Source organism: Lampris incognitus, chromosome 15 (genome assembly GCF_029633865.1).
Source record: "Lampris incognitus isolate fLamInc1 chromosome 15, fLamInc1.hap2, whole genome shotgun sequence".
NCBI classification, from domain to species: Eukaryota; Metazoa; Chordata; class Actinopteri; order Lampriformes; family Lampridae; genus Lampris; species Lampris incognitus.
Window position 1 is genome coordinate 14,025,979 of NC_079225.1, and position 19,831 is coordinate 14,045,809.

The 19,831-nt window shown below is 44.3% G+C and overlaps 1 protein-coding gene across 1 annotated transcript in view; it reads right to left on the bottom strand.

Annotated features, from left to right (window-relative positions):
* Positions 1-19,831, bottom strand: part of rngtt (RNA guanylyltransferase and 5'-phosphatase) — a 165,575-nt gene that overhangs the window by 85,559 nt on the left and 60,185 nt on the right. Inside the window, exons 9-10 of the mRNA XM_056294589.1 lie at positions 15,373-15,508; positions 11,244-11,315 (exon numbers count right to left, since the gene is read on the bottom strand). Of these exons, the coding sequence (XP_056150564.1) occupies positions 11,244-11,315; positions 15,373-15,508 (208 nt within the window). The remainder of the gene's footprint in view (positions 1-11,243; positions 11,316-15,372; positions 15,509-19,831) is intronic.

The following is a 19,831-nucleotide window of genomic DNA, read 5'->3' on the forward strand; positions in this document are numbered from 1 at the left end:
GCTCAGTTTGGTAGAATGGCCTGATCTTGATAATGTCTAGAATGTGTCATGTTACGTCCATTTACGGTTCTTCTAGAAATGTTCAAAACTTTGCCAAGCTTTTATAACCTCCAGCTTTTTGCTTCCTAAAAACTTCATTGTGATGTTCCATGGGCAGTTCCCTGGTCCTGATGACAGTAAGACTAATTTGATTTGCTATTTAGTTGTGCGACCTCACAAAGATTATATCCATTGTGCAATCATACAATTGCAGGTGGTTTTTATTAAGGCGTTCAGGGTGATCTCGAGAAAATTGAATATACCTGACGTAATTTAACTTAATACAAAAAGGGTGAATACTTAAGTAATTTTCAGGGCTTTTAGTTTTCATTCAGAACAGTTTTTTAATTTTACATTTTTTATTTTATTTCTTATTTTTCATTATAGAATATTAATTCTAAAGGGGGGAAAATCTAATTTAAGTACATTTTAATTTCACTTTGCAACATGTCAAAACAATGAAAAAAATCAATAGAAGGTAAAAATTTTCGAAGCCACTGTATAGTGAAGTTTTTATGATCATAACACAAGGCATTTTCTAATGTAACCAATTTTTGCCATAGCACTGTATATAATCATATGTGTGTGTCCCATGTTACAGCTTGCTAACCAAGTAGCTTAACGTTTACATTTTTGCTGCTGATCAATTTGGGATCTGTGATTTCACTCAAGTGACTCCAAATTAATCAGTTCTATAGGCAATCTTTGCAAATACACTGAAAGACTACACAGAATCAATTATGTCAAAATGAAGATGGTGGTGCAAAATTATGTTTGCAGAGGCATCCCCCAGTACTGGTGTGGGAAGATGGCGGCACGAATTCACGTTGGCGGTGACCTCACCCAGTGCCATCCATGCAGTGTCTTTGTCCACGTCTGCGTCTAAGCCTGTCTTTGTTTGATGGCTGGGAGAGCTGGCACTGGATCGGCTGGGAGAGCTTGGTCTGCTGTGTCTTGTGGGCCCAGGGACTACGGCCGGGCCTGGAGCTGTGCCTGAAGAGGTAACATCTAGGGCGGTCTGACAGGACACAGAAGCGGGGCAGGCTAAGCTAACTGCTAGCCCATGCAGACCGGCAGTTCCGATAACACTGAGGGCGGTCTGGCGGTGGCCTTGCCTAGCCTTAACTGTGTTTTTAGTGTCGTCATGTGGAGTGCGGGGAGGTTTGTCAAAGTTGTCTGGCTGGGGGGGCTAACGTTGAATCGGCTGAGGGAACTTGGTCTGCTTCGTCCTGTAGGCCCAAGGACCACAGCCCTGACCGGAGCTGCGCCCGAAGAGGAAACACCGAGGGCAGACTGACAGGACGCAGAAGCAGGGCAGGCTAAGCTAACCGCTAGCCCACGCAGACTGGCAGTACCGACAGTCATCCTGGCTGGTGTTCGTTCTCCTGGATAGTGATTTTTTTTTTTTACTTTTGGTTTAGATATATATGTTAGTTTTGATATATGCGTTCTTGTAGTTTTTGGATGTGTTTTTGTCTCTGTGTTGCACTGCTGTGGGCTGGGGAAAACTATGTTTCATTTCATTTTATGTGTACGCAAGTGCATGAAATGAAATGACAAATAAAGTGTTTCTGATTCTGAAGAAAACCCCCAAAGCCCGAAACCAGAGTGCTAGGATTAAATTTTCTAATGTCATTAAGTATGAAATCTGTAGCTGCTGTGTGTGCAACGGATGGGAAGCCGATTTTGTAGTCTCAGAATGTTTCTGCTTTTTATGCCTAAATGAGCTGTCTTCTACAGTAATATTGTACTTTCAGCTCTCCTGCTACAACTGGAATATATATATTAAAAAAAAAATGCATCAAAAACTTTAAGCAAGACTCCCAACCTGAGCTCAACAGACATACACGTATGTATTCCTACACTGGATGGTATATGTGGTCGGGATTAAGGAGGGTGTGTATTTACCTGCTAAGATTGTCTGCCAGTGTCAGCTAAGCCTGCTTTAAATGGAGGTGCCAAATCCTGCCATGTATTGTCTAAGGAAAATTTGTCAGCATTTTATGAGATTTGTCTCTCCCTAATCTCACACATTCATTTTGTCAAAGTCACAGAAGTCTGTAGAGCTTCATGTCATGCTTCAACCCAATAAAATTAACCTGGGGAGAACTGGGGGGGGGGGGGGGGAGACCTGATACTGGTGGTCATCCGTGTACTGTCCTGCAAACGAAAAATTCAATTTGTCCCATGCCAGCAAAACTTTGCCTTGAACTAGATAACAATGGTCAAAACTCTAACACATTAGAAGTCTGCCCCCTTTGTAAATAATAATAATAATAAATCAATCTTATATAGCGCTTTTCTAACACTCACAGTCACTTTACAATAAACAGGGTGAAACAAGACAACAGATAAACACAAACATACAGGGGTGGAAGGGGAGGGGGGGGGCTACGAGAGGGAGAAGTGGCAGCCACACACGACGCCAGCAGTACTCTCTGAATTAAACACATACAAAAGGGCAAGAAAAACAACAGTACTGTGGATGTTGATTTTCTGTAGGGGTTTACTCCCGTAGCCTATTCCTCTCCCGAGGTATCCACTAGGCAGTGGTACTATTTAAGCCATAGCTGGGGGCTGGTTCGTGGGCATCAGGGAATATCCACACACCGGTGGGCCTGTGTACCACACATCTAGGGGCCAGACCTCCTCAGAGTCCCTTGTAGTTCAGCCAGCGTCCAAGGTATACCCAGTTACCGTGTGTTGCCACGAGGAGGCACTACATAGGGCTTGCTGTTGGAGAGGCTATGTACTGGCAGGGAGAGACTTACATGTTCGGCTCTCTTGTTCGCATTTGTAGCCAAGGTGTGAAATTTAAACAGGACAAATTTGGACTCTGTGTGCAAAAGCCTTTAGCAGTGTTACTGTAACCTAGTCAGGGCTGCCCATAAGGGGGGGGGGGGGCTTACTGGGGCCCAGCCACTAGGGGGGCCCATGGACACCAGCAATAATGATGTTCATCCTCAATACAAGCAATGATAATGGCAATACTTGCCACTGAGTGGGAACTAGCTAAACAGATGGGCTTTAAAGACATTATAAAGGACTTTGCCTGTAGTAACACAAGCAAGATGGCTGTATAAGAGGCAAAGATGAAGCCATAGGGTAAGAAATTGCATTTTCTACTGGGAAATGGGTGATGTAAGTGGTAAGTGTAGATCTTTGTTGACCTTAGTGTTAAAGTGTGTCAAAGAGGGGGTGCCTGGGTAGCGTAGGGGTCTATTCCATTGCCTACCAACATGGGGATCGCTGGTTCAAATCTCCGTGTTACCTCCGGCTTGGTCGGGCGTCCCTACAGACACAAGTGGCCGTGTCTGCGGGTGGGAAGCCGGATGTGGGTATGTGTCACTGCACTAGTGCCTCCTCTGGTCGGTCGGGGCGCCTGTTCGGGGGGGAGGGACAACTGGGGGGGAATAGCATGATCCTCCCACACGCTACATCCCCCTGGTGAAACTCCTCACTGTCAGGTGAAAAGAAGCGGCTGGCGACTCAACACGTATCAGAGGAGACATGTGGTAGTCTGCAGCCCTCCCCAGATCGACAGAGGGGGTGGAGCAGCGACCGGGACAGCTCGGAAGAGTGGTGTAATTGGCCGGATACAATTAGGGAGAAAAGAAAATCCAAAAAACAAAAAAAAGTGTGTCAAATAGTTCTATTAAGGTGTGTGTGTGTGCGCGCGCACGCTTATGTAGCCCCCGTTACTAAATAAGTCTCTCTCAATTTATAAGTATGTGTTTAGTAGGAGAGAGAGAGAGTGAGAGAGAGAGAGAGAGAGAGAGAGAGAGAGAGAGAGAGAGAGAGAGAGAGAGAGAGAGAGAGAGAGAGAGAGAGAGAGAGAGAGAGCGAATACATGCATGTGTTGATATGAGTAAAGCAGACTCTTGGGGGGGGGGGGGGTCCCATTCTCTGGGCCTGTTCGGGGGCCCAGTCATTTCTGTGGGCAGGCCTGCCTAGTCTACTTTAAAAATCGTTTTCGTAAGACTGAAGCAGCTGATTTTTTGTTACAGTGCAATAGCCAACAGTGGGCTACTGTCTTTCAGTCAATTAAATTCAGTAAAAGAGAAAAGCTGTCTGTTTCATGACATTATATTTATGTAATAAGTACGCACATCATCTGAATGGTCGGTGAAAAAAACCCAAAAACTTCACTATGTTGTTTCCACTGTAATACTTGTTGACCCCTGGGTGACAAACCACCAGCAAACTAAACTAAACAGTGTGCTGGGATGACACACAGAAACCTACAATCAGATTCATTAGGGAAGTACTGTCAGCTTTCTGACTATGTTATGATGTGGTGCAGACATTATTCTTACAGGTTGAGGCCTTCCAAGTAACACACTGTAGGAGCCATCTAATTCTCAAGCAGAAGTTACTGGGAATAATGTAAGATAGTCCATGCCCCAACAGATAGAATAAAAATAAATAAATAAATAAATGCACAAGAGAATTCCATCCATCCGTTATCCAAACTGCTTAATCCTGCTCTCAGGGTCACGGGGATGCTGGAGCCTATCCCAGCAGTCATTGGGCGGCAGGCGGGGAGACACCCTGGACAGACCGCCAGACCATCACAGGGCCGACACACAATGGTTAGTGCAGTCGCCTCACAGCAAGAAGGTCCTAGATTCGAGCCCCGAGGTAGCCCAACCTTGGGGGTTGTCCCGGGTCGTCCTCTGTGTGGAGTTTGCATGTTCTCCACGTGTCTGCGTAGGTTTCCTCCAGGTGCTCCGGTTTCCTCCCACAGTCCGAAGACATGTAGGTCAAGTGAATCGGCCACACTAAATTGTCCCTAGGTGTGAATGTGTGTGTGTGTGTGTGTCTCCGCACAACAGAATTTTGACATAGATATTACGAGCACAAATTCCGTTTAGCATTTACTCTACTTGGCCAAAATTTTTTGTTGAAGGCAACACCAAAGACAAGATGAAAAATAACTGGGCCAGTTAAGTGGCAAGGGAAATGTTTGTACAACAACACTGACGACGACCACAAAACTCAAAATGATTGGCCTGTGTTATACAAACAGCTTTCTATACATGTTGAGCTTAAAATATGTGTAACATAGCATGTGTAATGTAGCATGGCTTATGGGCTCTAAATTGACAGTGGGGGGCTGACAGAGACTGACAAACAGAAAGCCTTGTTTTGTAGCCATCAGCTAAAGCAGAAATAGAACATTTGCTTGAGGTCTCTGGGTGATCGTCATGGTCGACCAATTTCATGTCAGTCACGAGGCACATACACAAAAGCCCACCAAAATAGTTAAGGATGACTGAGAACATTAAAAGGTCTTAGCGGCATGTGTTATACTCTATGTGACATAACTCTAAACTCACTCTTGGACATGACCTGTGACCAACAGTGCAATAGAAGTGAGAAAACTCACCATTTACATTATGATAACACAACTTTAGCAATTGTATATTTTCCAAACAACAAGTTTTATGTGCTTAGCAGTTTGGGTCATCAGCCTGGTAGGTGGTGTGTTACCCCTCAGGATGGCGCCTCGGGGCCAAGAAACGGCCCTGAACAGATAATAAAGAAGACCAATAATGTCTGTCTGGGATCAATACAGCAGTGCATTAGTGATGGTTTGGGGGAGCTGTGCAGAGTCTCCAACCTCTACACTGTGTCACAAAGACGCTCCCCTTGCCACTGAGGCCTTTATCGAGCAACTAGCTTGTGTGATATCCACTGATTGAGGGTAGTGGAGGCCACAGACAAACATCATGCCCCCCCCCCCCCCACCACCACCACCAGTGGTATTCATCAAGTTTTTATGAGGCAGAGAATAGAGGCTTGTTGACTGAGAATGCTGTGCAGGGATTGGAATATGCAAGAGTTTCAGCAATTTACAGTGTTGTTTACACAGTTGCTCTGCAGCAATAATGCTTTCTATAGCATATGCACAGCAAACAGATGATAATTTATCACTTTGAAATACGTTAACATTAAAAGTTCGCATAAACTGCTCTATCAAACATACACTGCAATCCGAGCAAATGCCAAACTGACACCCCCCACCCAAAAAAAAAAAAAAACTAAAACTAAAACCTCAATTATATCAAATCGGTGCTTTACAATTTCATTTACTAGATGCTTTTATCCAAAGCGACATACATCTGAGCACTGATAAAACACAAGCAAGGAGCTGGGCGGGAATCACGAACATTTATTTGTCATTTCATTCCATGAACCTGCACACATGAAATGAAACGAAATATCGTTTCCCCAGCCCACAGCAGTGCAACACAAAGACAAAAACACACCCAAACTACAAGAACACATATATCCAAACTACAAAAAAAAAACAACTACAAAAACACATATATCCAACATTTAAAAAAAAAAAATCACTGTCCAAGACAGCAAACGCCAGGATGACTGTTGGAACTGCCGGTCTGCATGGGCTAGCAGTTAGCTTAGCCTGCCCCGCTTCCGCATCCTGTCAGACTGCCCTCGGTGTTTCCTCCTTGGGCGCAGCTCCAGGCAGCAGCAGACCAAGCTCCCCAGCCAGACACCTTCGACACACTTCCCCACATTCCACATGATGACACCAAAAACACAGTCAAGGCTAGGCAAGGCCGCCACCACACCGCCCTCGGTGTTATCAGAACTGCTGGTCTGCATAGGCTAGCAGTAAGCTTAGCCTGCCCCACTTCCACAGCCTGTCAGACCGCCCTCAGTGTTGCTTCTATGGGTGCAGCTCCAGGCAGGGCCGTGATCCCTGGGCCAACAGGAGGCAGCAGACCAAATTCTCACAGCCGATCCAGCGCCAGCTCTCCCAGCCATCAAACGAAAACAAACTTAGATGCAGACGTGGACAAAGACACTGCATGGACGGTACTTGTTGAGGCCGCTGCTGCAAATGTGGATTCGCGCAGCCGTCTTCCCACACCGGAAGCACGAGTAAGTGCCATAAAGCAAGTCCGATATGACATAGGTGTCAACAAGCAGTGCACAAAGGCAATGCATAGAGTGCATAGACTGCACAGAAACAGATTTTTTTTTCTTTTTTTTCCGTCCAAGTGCAGAGGTGTTCATGAAAGAGCTGGGTCTTTAGTCTTTTCTTAAAGATTGAGAGGGACTCTGCCAATCGAATAGAGTTTCGCAACTTGTTCCACCACTTCGGAACTACAGAAGAGTAGAGTCTAGCTAGCAACGTAGGGCCCTGTTGTGGTGGTAGTACCAGGCACATTTCACTGGCAGAGCATAGTGAGTGGGAGGGAGCATAGACCTGAATGAGGGAGTTCAGGTAGGCGGGAGCTGTTTTAGTTGCTATTTTGTAAGCTGTCGTCAGGGTTTTGAATTTGATATGGGCAGCGACTGGGAGCCCAGACGTGCCGCTGCATTCAGGCTCATCTGCAGAGGTTCTAATGTACATGCGAGGAGGCCTGCAGTAGTCGACGTGTATTATTACAAGAGCCTGTACCACGAGTTGTGCTGCATGCTCAGACAAGTAGGGTCTGATCTTCCTCATGTTGTATAGGGAAAACGGACATGACCGAGCACCCGAGGCCACGTGAACCTTAAAGGTTAGTTGGTCATCAATCATGACACCCAAGTTTCAGGCAGACTTTGTAGGCATGAGTTGGGTTGATTCGAGCTGGATACTGATCTCCTGTTGTAATGAGGGACTGGATGGGATGACAAGGAGCTCGGTTTTAGGTTAAGTTGAAGGTGGCATTCTGATACATCGGCAAGGCATGACAAGAGTCGAGCCAAGATTATGTGGTCTTCTGGCTGGAATGACAGGAAGAGCTGGGTATCGTCAGCATAGCGATGGTATGAGAAACCATGGGAGCGGATGATTACACCAAGTGAGGTGGTGTATATAGACCCTTGAGGAACCCCTGTGGATGAGCCATGCTGTTTGGACACTTCTCCCCTCCAAGATACTCCACAATATCTCCTTGAGAAATAGGACATGAACCAATGGAGGGCAGTTCCTGAAATACCAAGCTCAGTGAGTGTGGACAGGAGGATTCGGTGGTTAACCATGTCAAAGGCAGCTGACAGATCTAGCAGCAATAGAGCTGAGGACTGGCCAGCGGCTCTAGCTGAACACAGTGATTCCATTACTGACAGGAGTGCAGTCTCGGTAGAAGAGTGGCCCCACTTAAAGCCAGACTGATTCAGGTCATACAGATTATTCTCAGAAAGGAATTCAGAGACTTGGTTAAAGACTGTTAACTCAAGTATTTTTAATAGGAAGGGCGGGAGTGAAATAGGTCTGTAGTTTTCAGCCCGGGTTGGGCTGAGTGTCGATTTTTTTGAGCAGTGGGGTGACCTGAGCTTGCTTAAATGCAGTGGGGAACACACCCGTTGTATGTGAGTTGATGATGTGTGTGACTGCGGGGCTGAGTGTGGGGTAAATGGTCTGTAGAAGGTTCGATGGTATCAGGTCCAGTGGACAGGTAGTGGGTTGAGAGTCCAACAGAAGTTTGGAGACTTTCTTCTCAGTCAGAGGGGAGAATGAGGAGAGTGCAGCCCTTTCAGCTGGCAGCTGCAGACTGAGATGGTCAGGCTCAGAGAAATGGTTGAACCTTATTGATGGCAGAGACCTTATCAGTAAAAAACAAGGCAAACATGTCTGCAGTGAGCAGAGTGGAGGGTGGAGGATGCGGATTGAGGAGTGAGTTAAAAGCAGAGAACATTTTCCAAGTGTCTTTGGCACCACAGATCTTGTTCCGATAGTAACTGGTCTAAGCAGTTTTTAAACTGAAGGAGAATAATGCTAGGAGACTGATAGTCACTGAGGTCAGTGGGCTCTCTGGATTTATGCCATTTCCTCTCTGCTGCTCTGAGTTCTGCCTTTGCTCTCTGATGACTTTGGTGAGCCATGGACTGAGGGGGTGTTGAGAGCAGGTTTGGATGTTAGAGGGCAGATATGGTTAAAAGAAGAGGCTAGTGAGGAACAGAGTGTATCTGTAGCCTCATTGACAGGGAGTGAGAAGTCCAAAGTTGAGTTGGTGTGAGGGACCGGATGTTGCAGCAGAAGGAGACCAATTGCGGAGGAACATGAGGATGTTCTGGTATGGTGATCATGAATTGAAGTGGTCAGACAGATGTGTGTGTGTGTGTGTGTGTGTGGGGGGTGGGGTGGGTGACAGATTTGCTGTGCAGCAGTTCTGAGTCAAAATCAGACCAAGAATATTGCCTACATTGTGTGTGAGAGGAGTGGAGACCTGTTTGAGGTCAAATGAGGGAAGAAGTGACAGGAAGTACACTGCTTGGGTTTTGTCAGTATGGATATTCATGTCTCCCATGACAATCAATGGTGTGTCATCATCAGGAATGGCTGAAAGTGACATGTCTAGTTTAACTACAAAGTTCCCCAGTTGACACCTGGTGGGTGGTATATGACAACCACAACCAGATTAATAGGAGCAATAACCCTGACTGCATGGAATTCAAAGGAGGAGCTGTTGCTTAGTGGAAAAAACTTGGTGAATTTCCAGTCTTTGGAAATGAGGACATCTGTACTGCCTCCACGCCCAACAAAACGGGGTGTGTGTGAGAAAGTGGAGTCAACAAAGAGTGCGGCCGATGTGGCAGTGTTTTCTGGACAGATCCTGGTTTTGGTCAGGGCTACTACCTGAATTTCTGACAGATTAATAAGTGCTTGAATAAATTCTGCTTTGTTTACAGCTGATTGGCAATTCCATAGGCCAAGTGTAAAGGAGCAGTGAGTAGAGCAGGCTTTTCTGAGTGAATAGAGGTTTCTCAGGGTTGGATTGTCTGCAACAGATTCGATTTTTTTGGAAGCCTTGGATGACAGGGATGTCTTTGTAGCACATGGTGAGTGAGGCAGGCTACGTGAATAGATAGCAGAAAAGGACTAACCAGTCGGTGTCCTTGCTCGGTGGACTCGCACAGGTAGACTTGAGGGTCTTAACCCAATTTGGTCTTCACACAATGAGGAATGGCACACAAGGGCTGATGCTACGGCACAGCTTGTGTGTTTAAGTGCCAAGGAACCCGCCCCTTTCAGATTTTCACAGCAAGTCAACAATAGAGGGTTTGACCGGCATCAGCTGACCCACCTATTGAAACTCAAGAGAGTGAAACAAGGAAGTGCTCTGCTCCAACAAAGCCTGGCAACAGCCTGGCAACAGTTTCAATCCCAATCAAACTCAAAAACAAAGTTTCAAAACCACTTACTAATCAACTGCTATCTCCTATGTTCTAGATCAAAGCTTGTTTTGTTTGGAGCTTCGTTCAATCTGTCTTTTTAGGCTTTTAGTGAAAATCCCGCCCCTTTCAGATTTCCACAGCAAGGCAACAATAGAGGGTGTGACCAGTGTCAGCTGACCCAGCTATCAAAACTCAAGAGAGTGAAACTAGGAAGTGCTCTGCTCCAACAAAGCCTGACAATAGCCTGACAACAGCTTCAATCCCAATCAAACTCAAAAACAAAGTTTCAAAAACATTTACCAACTAACTGCTATCTCCTATGTTCTAGATCAGAGCTTGTTCTGATCTGATGATATAACAAAAGCAAAGAAGGGTTTGGGTTTGCAGCATGGCTTAGGGGTGGGAAATCATATCCAGAAAGGGCCAGTGTGGGTGAACGTTTTTACAGTAAGTACAGTCTTTGCTGATAAACTTGATTAGGAGACACAGGTGCCTAATTGCTTGGTTGGAATAAAAACCTTCACCCACACTGGCCCTTTCTGGATAAGATTGCCCACCCCTGGCTTGGACAGGGTTCAACCAGAGGTTGTGGTTGACACTACTCTTTAGTGAACTCTGCCGCCTGTCAGGGACTGGTTCAAGAGGGTGGCAGGAGAGTCAGTGCTGGTGTCATTCTTTGCTGATACTAGATGGCTATTTGGTTTTGACACCAATACCAAACTAACTGCCTGTTCTACTCTTGCATTTTCTCATCATCCAAGTGTCTAATCACATTTAATTCTTGAAGTATGAAGGGACAGTCATGAGAACTGTCAATCAATCTAATCTGCTGCATTTCCTTCCTACTCACCACAAGACACTGCTCTAATCATGTATGCTGCTCCCACAGAAGGATGACCACTGAAAATCTGAATGACCATTTCCTCCAGGTTAACCCGCACATTCGCTTGGTCAAGGCCAAAAGAAAGGTCAGCAAAGAAGGCAGAGGGCTACTGATGGAACATTTCAATTTCATGGGTACTTTGAGCTGCGGCAACGCATTCCCAACAGACAGAGGTACTCACATTGAATTTGATAATGTCGTAGATCAGGTAGCGAGGAACGGGCTGACCATTCACCTTGTCAATGATCATCTCCTGCAGAACAAAAGACAGGGAAAGAACAGGCAATTATCTTTGGGACCAAGGAAGTAAAAGGGACTGAAAAGGTAAGGACAGAATTGAAAGGCTGGTTGGCACACAGAGATACAATACAGTGAGAAATCAACAGATATACTCTTGTGGATAAAATGTTTTGTGAGAGCTACATGAAATATTTTCATTGATGGAAAATCTTTGAATAATATGCCGTTTATTTATGGCACTGAAAACTTTCCCACTGAGAGCATTTGGAAAGGACAGATACTAGACAGTGGCAGCAGGACTATAGGGGGTGAGGGCTCACAAGAGACTACATCTTTAGAGCGGGGAGATGCCTGTAGCACCAAGAAGGCTGGGCAGGGATGGAGGTGGGGGTATTCTCCAGGAAAGAAGGACATGAGACAGAAATAGAACTACACATCCATTATGCAAGACTCAGGTACATCAGTGCTGCAGGAGGCCCAATAGGCAAATTATTGGTTTTCACAGGACTGTTATGAAAGCATGTGTCATAGGGACAGTAGACACTGGTATGAAACTCAACATCATACTATGACTGTCAGATGTGTCGCCACTCATTTTTTACCTGTAGCGAACAATAAATAATGCTTTACATTTGCATTAGTCCCTCAAAACATTTAAGCTTCTTAATATTCAGGAATAATGTCTTTATGCATGCTCAACAATCCAGGTATGAAAATCAAAATTTTCATCATTTTTCATCATTCAGGAATAACAGGACTAGAGACCAACCAAGGGGTAGTGGACAAAAACTCACTCTAACATGAACTCTTAGGGAAGCTTCTCAGCTCCTTCAAACCCAAAATAGAACAAATGCATGAAAGGATAACAGTGTCACAGTGGGGAAAAAAACGGGGTTTTTCTCTTCCTCTATTCCAAAGGACAAAGCAACAAACACAGACATCCAAATGCCATTACAGCATCAAGGGGACATAAAAATGTGCACAATAGGTATACCCATTTAAACGATTTTCACTCACAATTCTTAGACACACAAATTTTGTACAGAACATATTTATAATATATTTACAATATATTTATTATATTCTTATAATATAAAATATATTGTATATAAATTTGTTAAAAGAAACACTCCACGGTAGGGAAAGTGCTCAACAAATAAGGAGCAAAATAATCCAGTGAGTCAAGTAAATATAAATATATTATATATAAAACATCCATTATCTGAACCGCTTATCCTGCTCTCAGGGTTGCGGGGATGCTGGAGCCTATTCCAGCAGTCACTGGGTAACAGGCGGGAGACACCCCTGACCGGCCGCCAGGCCATCACAGGGCCGGCCGACACGCACGCACGCACGCACGCACGCACGCACACACACACATACACACACACACACACACACACACACACACACCTAGGGCCAATTTAGCCAATTCACCTGACCTACATGTCTTTGGACTGTGGGAGGAAACCGGAGCCCCCAGAGGAAACCCATGCAGATACGGGGAGAACATGCAAACTCTACACAGAGGACGACCCGGGACGACCCACCAAGGTTGGACTACCCCGGGGCTCGAACCCAGGACCTTCTGGCTGTGAGGAAACTGCACTAACCTCTGCGCCACCGTGTTGCCCTAATATATATATAATACAAAATAAATTATTACCAAAATGTTTTGGTGAATTAGTAAATAAACCTAACGACTAACTAACCTTAACGCCAAACTTACCACTGTAACTGCAGTTGCCATAGCTACTGTGGGGCATTGTTTGCAATAAAAAAGTTAGGGAATAAAAAATACACGTATCAACGATACACGACTTTTGCACATGCATTGCACAACATTTTAGTTTAGCTCCAAGTTGTGTTACTTGTACACCGCTCACTGCGAATATGAATCGGCAGGCCTTGCTGATGAAATGGTTTCCAAAAGAATGTCTATAGACTTGACTGTAGTCTACATGTATCTATGGCACAATGTCACTGGTCACAGCAAATAAGGTGGCGCTTAGTTTTATGCATGGGTCATCTAAATGCAAATATTGCAGAATCAATGCCTGTAATGATTAAAATCAGTTGGTGAAGTGAATCGAGATGGTGATTATAACACACTTAGCCCTAATCAACACACACAACACACAATCAACATTTGTACAAATTAATAAGCAAGTAATTGTTTGTGGGGCTCATGTGCTCTTCTTGCTTGAAGTTAAGAAGAAAAAAAACAAAACAACCATGTTAGCTGGCTGACCTAAGCTGAAATAGAAATGCATTTTTTGTACTATTTCTAGGATTGAGGTAAACCAACATAAACAGTAAATCTCTATATTTCAAAGTAGAATTCAGCATGCCCACACACCCACAAGTAAATATTGAATGCAGACTGTTCACCATTAGCCTCACATTGAGAAGGCTGCCATTTTTTATGCATGTGGTCATTTAGCAAAATGCAGGCAATAAAGTAGAGAGAAATTAAACAATGGAATGAGAGGATAAATTGTTTGAATTCGATTTACATAGCAAAGGTTTGGCTGAACAATTCAGCGGCCATCTAAGATGTGGGTGTCTTTTGGACGTAAAGCCATCTACAAACAGCACAAAATTCAACACATCAAGACAAAAGCATCTTCTCTGAGCTAAGGTTGAAATGTATTTGAGAGCAAAGTTTTTGTTTACTGTGGGGCTCACAATGAACCCCCAGGCTCTCTAAACATAGAGCCAGAGGCATCAACAGATGAACAAACAGGAGTGAAAACAGCCCTTGCAGCTATGTAGACACACATCTGTACAGTTCCTTCAATGGCACATTAATGTGTTGTTATCACACGGCCTGCCTGAGTAAGGAAGCTAAATTTGGAGAAGAAGAAGAAAAAAAGCCACTTTATTTTTGTCACTGTACAGTTGATTGGTTACAATGAAATGTGTTCTCTGCATTTAACCTATCCTATTGTATAGGAGCAGTGGGCAGCTGCAGCGCCCCAGGACCAACTCCAGTTCTTCTTTCCACTGCCTTGCTCAGGGGCACAGGCAGGAGTATTAACCCTAACATGCATGTCTTTTTGATGGTGAGAGGAAACCGGAGCACCCGGAGGAAACCCACGGAGACACGGGGAGAACATACAAACTCCACAAAGTAAGGACATGGGATGGCCTGGGGTTCGAACCCAGGACCTTCTTGCTGTGAGGCAACAGTACTAACCAGTGGACCACGGTGCCGCCCCAAGTTATTACCACATCTACCATATCAAGTATACCATATTACCATATCTATCAGCAACCCTTAAGCCAAAAGGAAACAAATACCTATTGTATAACACTGGGGAGTGAGGAAAACAAGAATTACGTGCACTTCATCTCCTGTCACATACTAGAATACAGTGCCAGACAATCAGATCTACGCAGAAGACATTAACATGTGCTGCGATGGTACCAATTTCCTTGCCTGTGTTCCAAGTTAGGGAGGGCAATAATGACTCATGTCTTACGCACCTACTGCTTGGGGGAGCTGGGATCTGGGCAACCTATGCTGCACAAATATAACAATTAAAGCCTGGACCCATTATTACAGGGAAAGGATAAGTCACGAACCCACACTCCCCAGGGAAGCTCACTGCTGAATATTTCAATACACCAAGCACTGTGAAGCAGAACAGCGTTAAAAAGCAGAGTGAGATAAATGCGAATGAACTTAGCCCATCTTGTTTGATATTTTTCTACAACAGTGTGATTCACTTTCACTGTCAATCCTCCTCGACAGGCTCTACAGCCAAGCTGATGGGGGGCTCGAGGTCTCCCAATTCAAGGGTGGTGGCAAGCGGCACCACGAGGTTTCTCTGATATGTAGCATGCCACTTGCCGTCAATTATCTGTAGGGATGAGCTGCAGGGCAGCAAGGGCAGGGATGCAATGTCAGGGAGAGAGGGGACATCCAATTCCAGTAAAATGATGACAGGGTCCAACAAGTGGGAGTTTTGGGAGCCTGCAGAAAAGCCAGTGTGGTATGACAGACACCTCAACACAGAGAAAAAAGGGAACAACAAGAAAGTGGGGGGGAAGTAAAAAGAACTCACCCCATCCAGTAAAGTGTTCGATAAATGGATGCGTGGCTCTTTGCGGAAAGGGAACTCTAGGTTGGCTATGTGGAAGATGGTGTTGTCTCTGTCAATCATGTACACTTCATTCTTTCCATTGATCAACATCATGTACCTGTAGGAGCAGAGCATAAACATGATATGTTATAATGGGTGATTGTGCACACTATGCTGCATCCATTTCCTGAGAAAAATATGATATTCATTTCATTTGGTCACAAAGATCAGGTCAGCTTCTCTTCTCCAAACATGTACTCTCACTTTTATGGTTCTACAAGTGGTTCTCAACATACGTACAACATAAAACAATCCTCTAAACATTATCTATCTTGGACACTGAGGCTTGATATGAGTATTTGTTGGGAATTTGTATGGAATGAAATAAATATGTAAGGAAATGAAGTACTAAACAAAACTTACAACAAAAGAAAAACAAGAAAACGCAAACAAATAAATGTCTTGCCAAATGATGTTTTTGTCCAAACAAATAATGCTGCCTGTATTTTATTTTTTCCTTTAAATCAGTTTGCTTTGGGGAATAGAAAATGATAATCGTGCTTCAAATTCCACTTCTGTGATAAAGAAGCATTCAAGTTTTTGGCTGTTGCATAACACGAGTTCAGTTTGTCCTTTGCAAACAAAAAGCAAGATATGGATGTAACGAAAGCAAAGAAACAATAGTAAACCATTCCATTAAATCTTGGTGAAGTTAAAAGAAATTATTGGTATGGTTGCTCTGTGTCTATAATTTGTCACTCGTCACTTTTGCTTGGTAAAAACTACTCCTTGTAAAATGTAGTCTTACAAAGGTGCTTTTCATTCATTCATTTCATTCATCATCAGCCGCTTCTCCAGGGTCGGGTCGCGGTGGCAGCAAGCTAAGTAGGGCACTCCAGACGTCCCTCTCCCCAGCAACGCCCTCCAGCTCCTCCTGGGGGATCCCAAGGCATTCCCAGGCCAGATTGGACATGTAGTCCCTCCAGCGAGTTCTGGGTCTACCCCGGTGTCTCCTCCCAGTTGGCCGTGCCTGGTAAACCTCCAAAGGAAGGTGCAAAGGAGCAGCGGCTCTACTATGAGCTCCCTCTGGATGTCCGAGCTCCTCACCCTATCTCTAAGGCTGAGCCCAGACACTCCATGGAGGAGACTCATTTCAGCCGCTTGTATCCGTGATCTCACCCTTTCGGTCACTACCCAAAGCTCATGACCACAGCTGAGGGTTAGAATGAAGATTGACTGGTAAATTGAGAGCTTTGGCTTCCGGCTCAGCTCCCTCTTCACCACAACGGTCTGGTACAACGTCCGCATTACTGCTAAAGCTGCATTTCATGCTTTTCATGTTAAGCTTAATGGTTGGTATTTTTTGCGTTTTCATTGTTGTCTTAACAGATAAAGCCAAATGTACACTTCAACAACTGCACTCTGTTAAATCAAATTTTCCTGGTGATTTCTAATGGCTTCACTTGGGATACTGCAGCAATTTTGGACAGCCGAATCTCACGGTTTCAGGGTTCATTGCAAAATTCACTAATTCACTAATTCACTAATTCTCCATTCAATAATTCTTTAGTTCTTAATGTGTGAACAGGCTGCAGTGTTAAACTAAGGGTGTAACACAGACAGCAACAAATTTATAACTGCAAGTGCTGAATTTAAATCACCCAACTTAAATCTATCTCGGGGTCAGGAAAAAGCTGCTGCTATTTCTCCTGCCATGGGATTAAATGGATGGAGCTTTAATAGGAGAAGCTAGTGTGTCTGACAATGGCTTACATGTGGCAACACCGATTTCTGCTTCCATCCCGGAAATGGAGGGCAGTCACTTCTGATAGTTTCTTTCCTACACTCAAGGGCATAATTTTGGTTTGAGAAGTGGTGGGTACACAATAAATCAAGGGGTCAACGGGTTCTCCCCCAGAAAGAAACATTGTGATTTGAATCTTATTTCCTGCATTTCACACACACCGTAGTCCCTACAGTAACGAAACTCCAGGAAATATTTAAGTTAATCATCATACCAAATTCTGTCAAAATAGTACTACATATGCATAACAAAAAACTGTCTTACTTTCTGTACTCTTTAACCCTTAACTTTACTGAACTTCACATGTTGAGTTATTTAATTATAAATATATTAGTGTACTTTATTTATTATCTCTGTTTTTCTCCCCAATTGTACTTGGCCAATTATCCAACTCTTTCAAGCCGTCCCAGTCACTGCTCCACCCCCTCTGCCGATCTGGGGAGGGCTGCAGACTACCACATGCTTCCTCCGATACATGTGGAGTCGCCGGCTGCTTCTTTTCACCTGACAGTGAGGAGTTTTACCGGGGGGGATGTAGCGTGTAGGAGGATCACGCTATTCCCCCCAGTTCCCCCCCCAAACAGGTGCCTGACCGACCAGAGGAGGCGCTAGTGCAGCGACCATGACATATACCCACATCTGGCTTCACACCCGCAGACACGGCCAATTGTATCTGTAGGGACACCTGACCAAGCCGGAGGTAACACAGGGATTTGAACTGGCGATAGACCACTATGCTACCCGGACGCCCGAGAATCTATCATTACTCTTGATTAATGTATATGATTGGAAAGCAAATCCATTACATGAACATTTTCCTCCCATCTTAAGTCTCCTCAACATGAAGCTTCAGCAAGTCATTTTCCTTGTTGCTGGTAAGAACTTGGCATTTTCCAGTTGTTTTATTAAGCCTTCTTTTCAAAAATAATGTGGGGGAAAAAAAGAACAGCATCAACAATTTATCAATGGCAACTCGGCCACTACGAGATGATCAATTTCGGATCTGAAATGCTTGGGGACACAAAAAAGCTATAAAACTACAACATGGTTTGAACAGTTCTGTAACTCACATTAAGTCAGGTCCAAATTTTCAGGCCTGAGTTAATGGCTGGGACTGGCACAGTGCTAAAGTACAGCAGAAATGTGCATAAGACATGTGGTCAGCCAAAACAAACAGCAAAATTATAGTTTTGATATGTCACTACCAAGACTTTCGACGCTCGGTGTTATCATTAAACATTCATTATGTCTACCAAAGCTAGAGGAAAGCTTTTCGCACCACAGATCTATGTTGTCACACTGACACACAACCGCATGGAGACTCATTAGGTACATTTTCTACTGTAAAACTGTTACAACCTAGAGCTTATATGCAAGTCTGAGCACCACATACCACAAAACCACTTTTAGTGTCCATCTAGTTTTTAGCAGTACAACAGTTATTCCACTTCACTAATGCTGACAAAGCCATATGCATAAATAATGCTGGCTCTTATATTCAGCTGTCAATCCATTCAGCCCAATTCTTTGGTGAATTACCAAGCCCTTAATGATATAAAATGTTATTTTCAAGCAGTGGCAATATATATTCACAAGTGGATGACAATTCATTTCTGATTAGAAAAGTTCAGCTAATCCTCAGCAGGTATTTGCAGGCAAGTTGTAGAACTGGCACAGCACTGTGATAAAAAGAAAGAAAGGAAAGCCTCCCATTTTCTCCAACCCCTTCTTGTATAACCTCTAGTGTAAAAAAAAAATGCAAAGACAGTTTAAGTTTTCTTCTTGTGCTTGTTGGGAGTCCAATAATACTTTATTGCGGACTTTTTGCACTGATTCAACAGTTGAAGTAATAAATTACCTGCATTTATATAGCGCTTTTCTAGTCTACCGACCATTCATCCACCACATTGTGATCCCAATCACAATGTCCACCGACATTGTGATCTGTAGCGAGAGTAGGATGCAGGTTGAGGACAGCCTGGAGAGGTGGAGGTATGCACTGGAGAGAAGAGGAATGAAAGTCAGTAGGAAAAAGATGGAATACATATGTGTGAATGAGAGGTATGACAGCGGAATGGTGAGGATGCAAGGAGTAGAGGTGACGAAGGCGTACGAGTTTAAATACTTGGGGTCAACTGTCCAAAGTAACGGGGAGTGCAGAAGAGAGGTGAAGAAGCGAGTACAGGCAGGGTGGAGGGGGTGGAGAAGAGTGTAAGGAGTGATTTGCAACAGAAGGGTACCAGCAAGAGTTAAAGGGAAGGTTTACAAGATGGTAGTGAGACCAGCTATGTTATATGGTTTGGAGACAGTGGCACTGACGAAGACAGGAGGCGGAGCTGGAGTCGGCAGAGTTGAAGATGCTAAGATTTTCTTTGGGAGTGACGAAGAAGGGTAGGATTAGGACCGATTATAGTAGAGGGACCTCTCAGGTTGGACGGTTTGGAGACAAAGCAAGAGAGGCAAGATTGAGATGGTTTGGACATGTGCGGAGGAGAGATGCTGATTATATTGAGAGAAGGATGCTGAATATGGAGCTGCCAGAGAAGAAGAAAAGAGGAAGGCCAAAGACGAGGTTTATGGATGTGGTGAGGGAGGATATGCAGGTAGTTGGTGTGACAGAGGAAGATGCAGAGGACA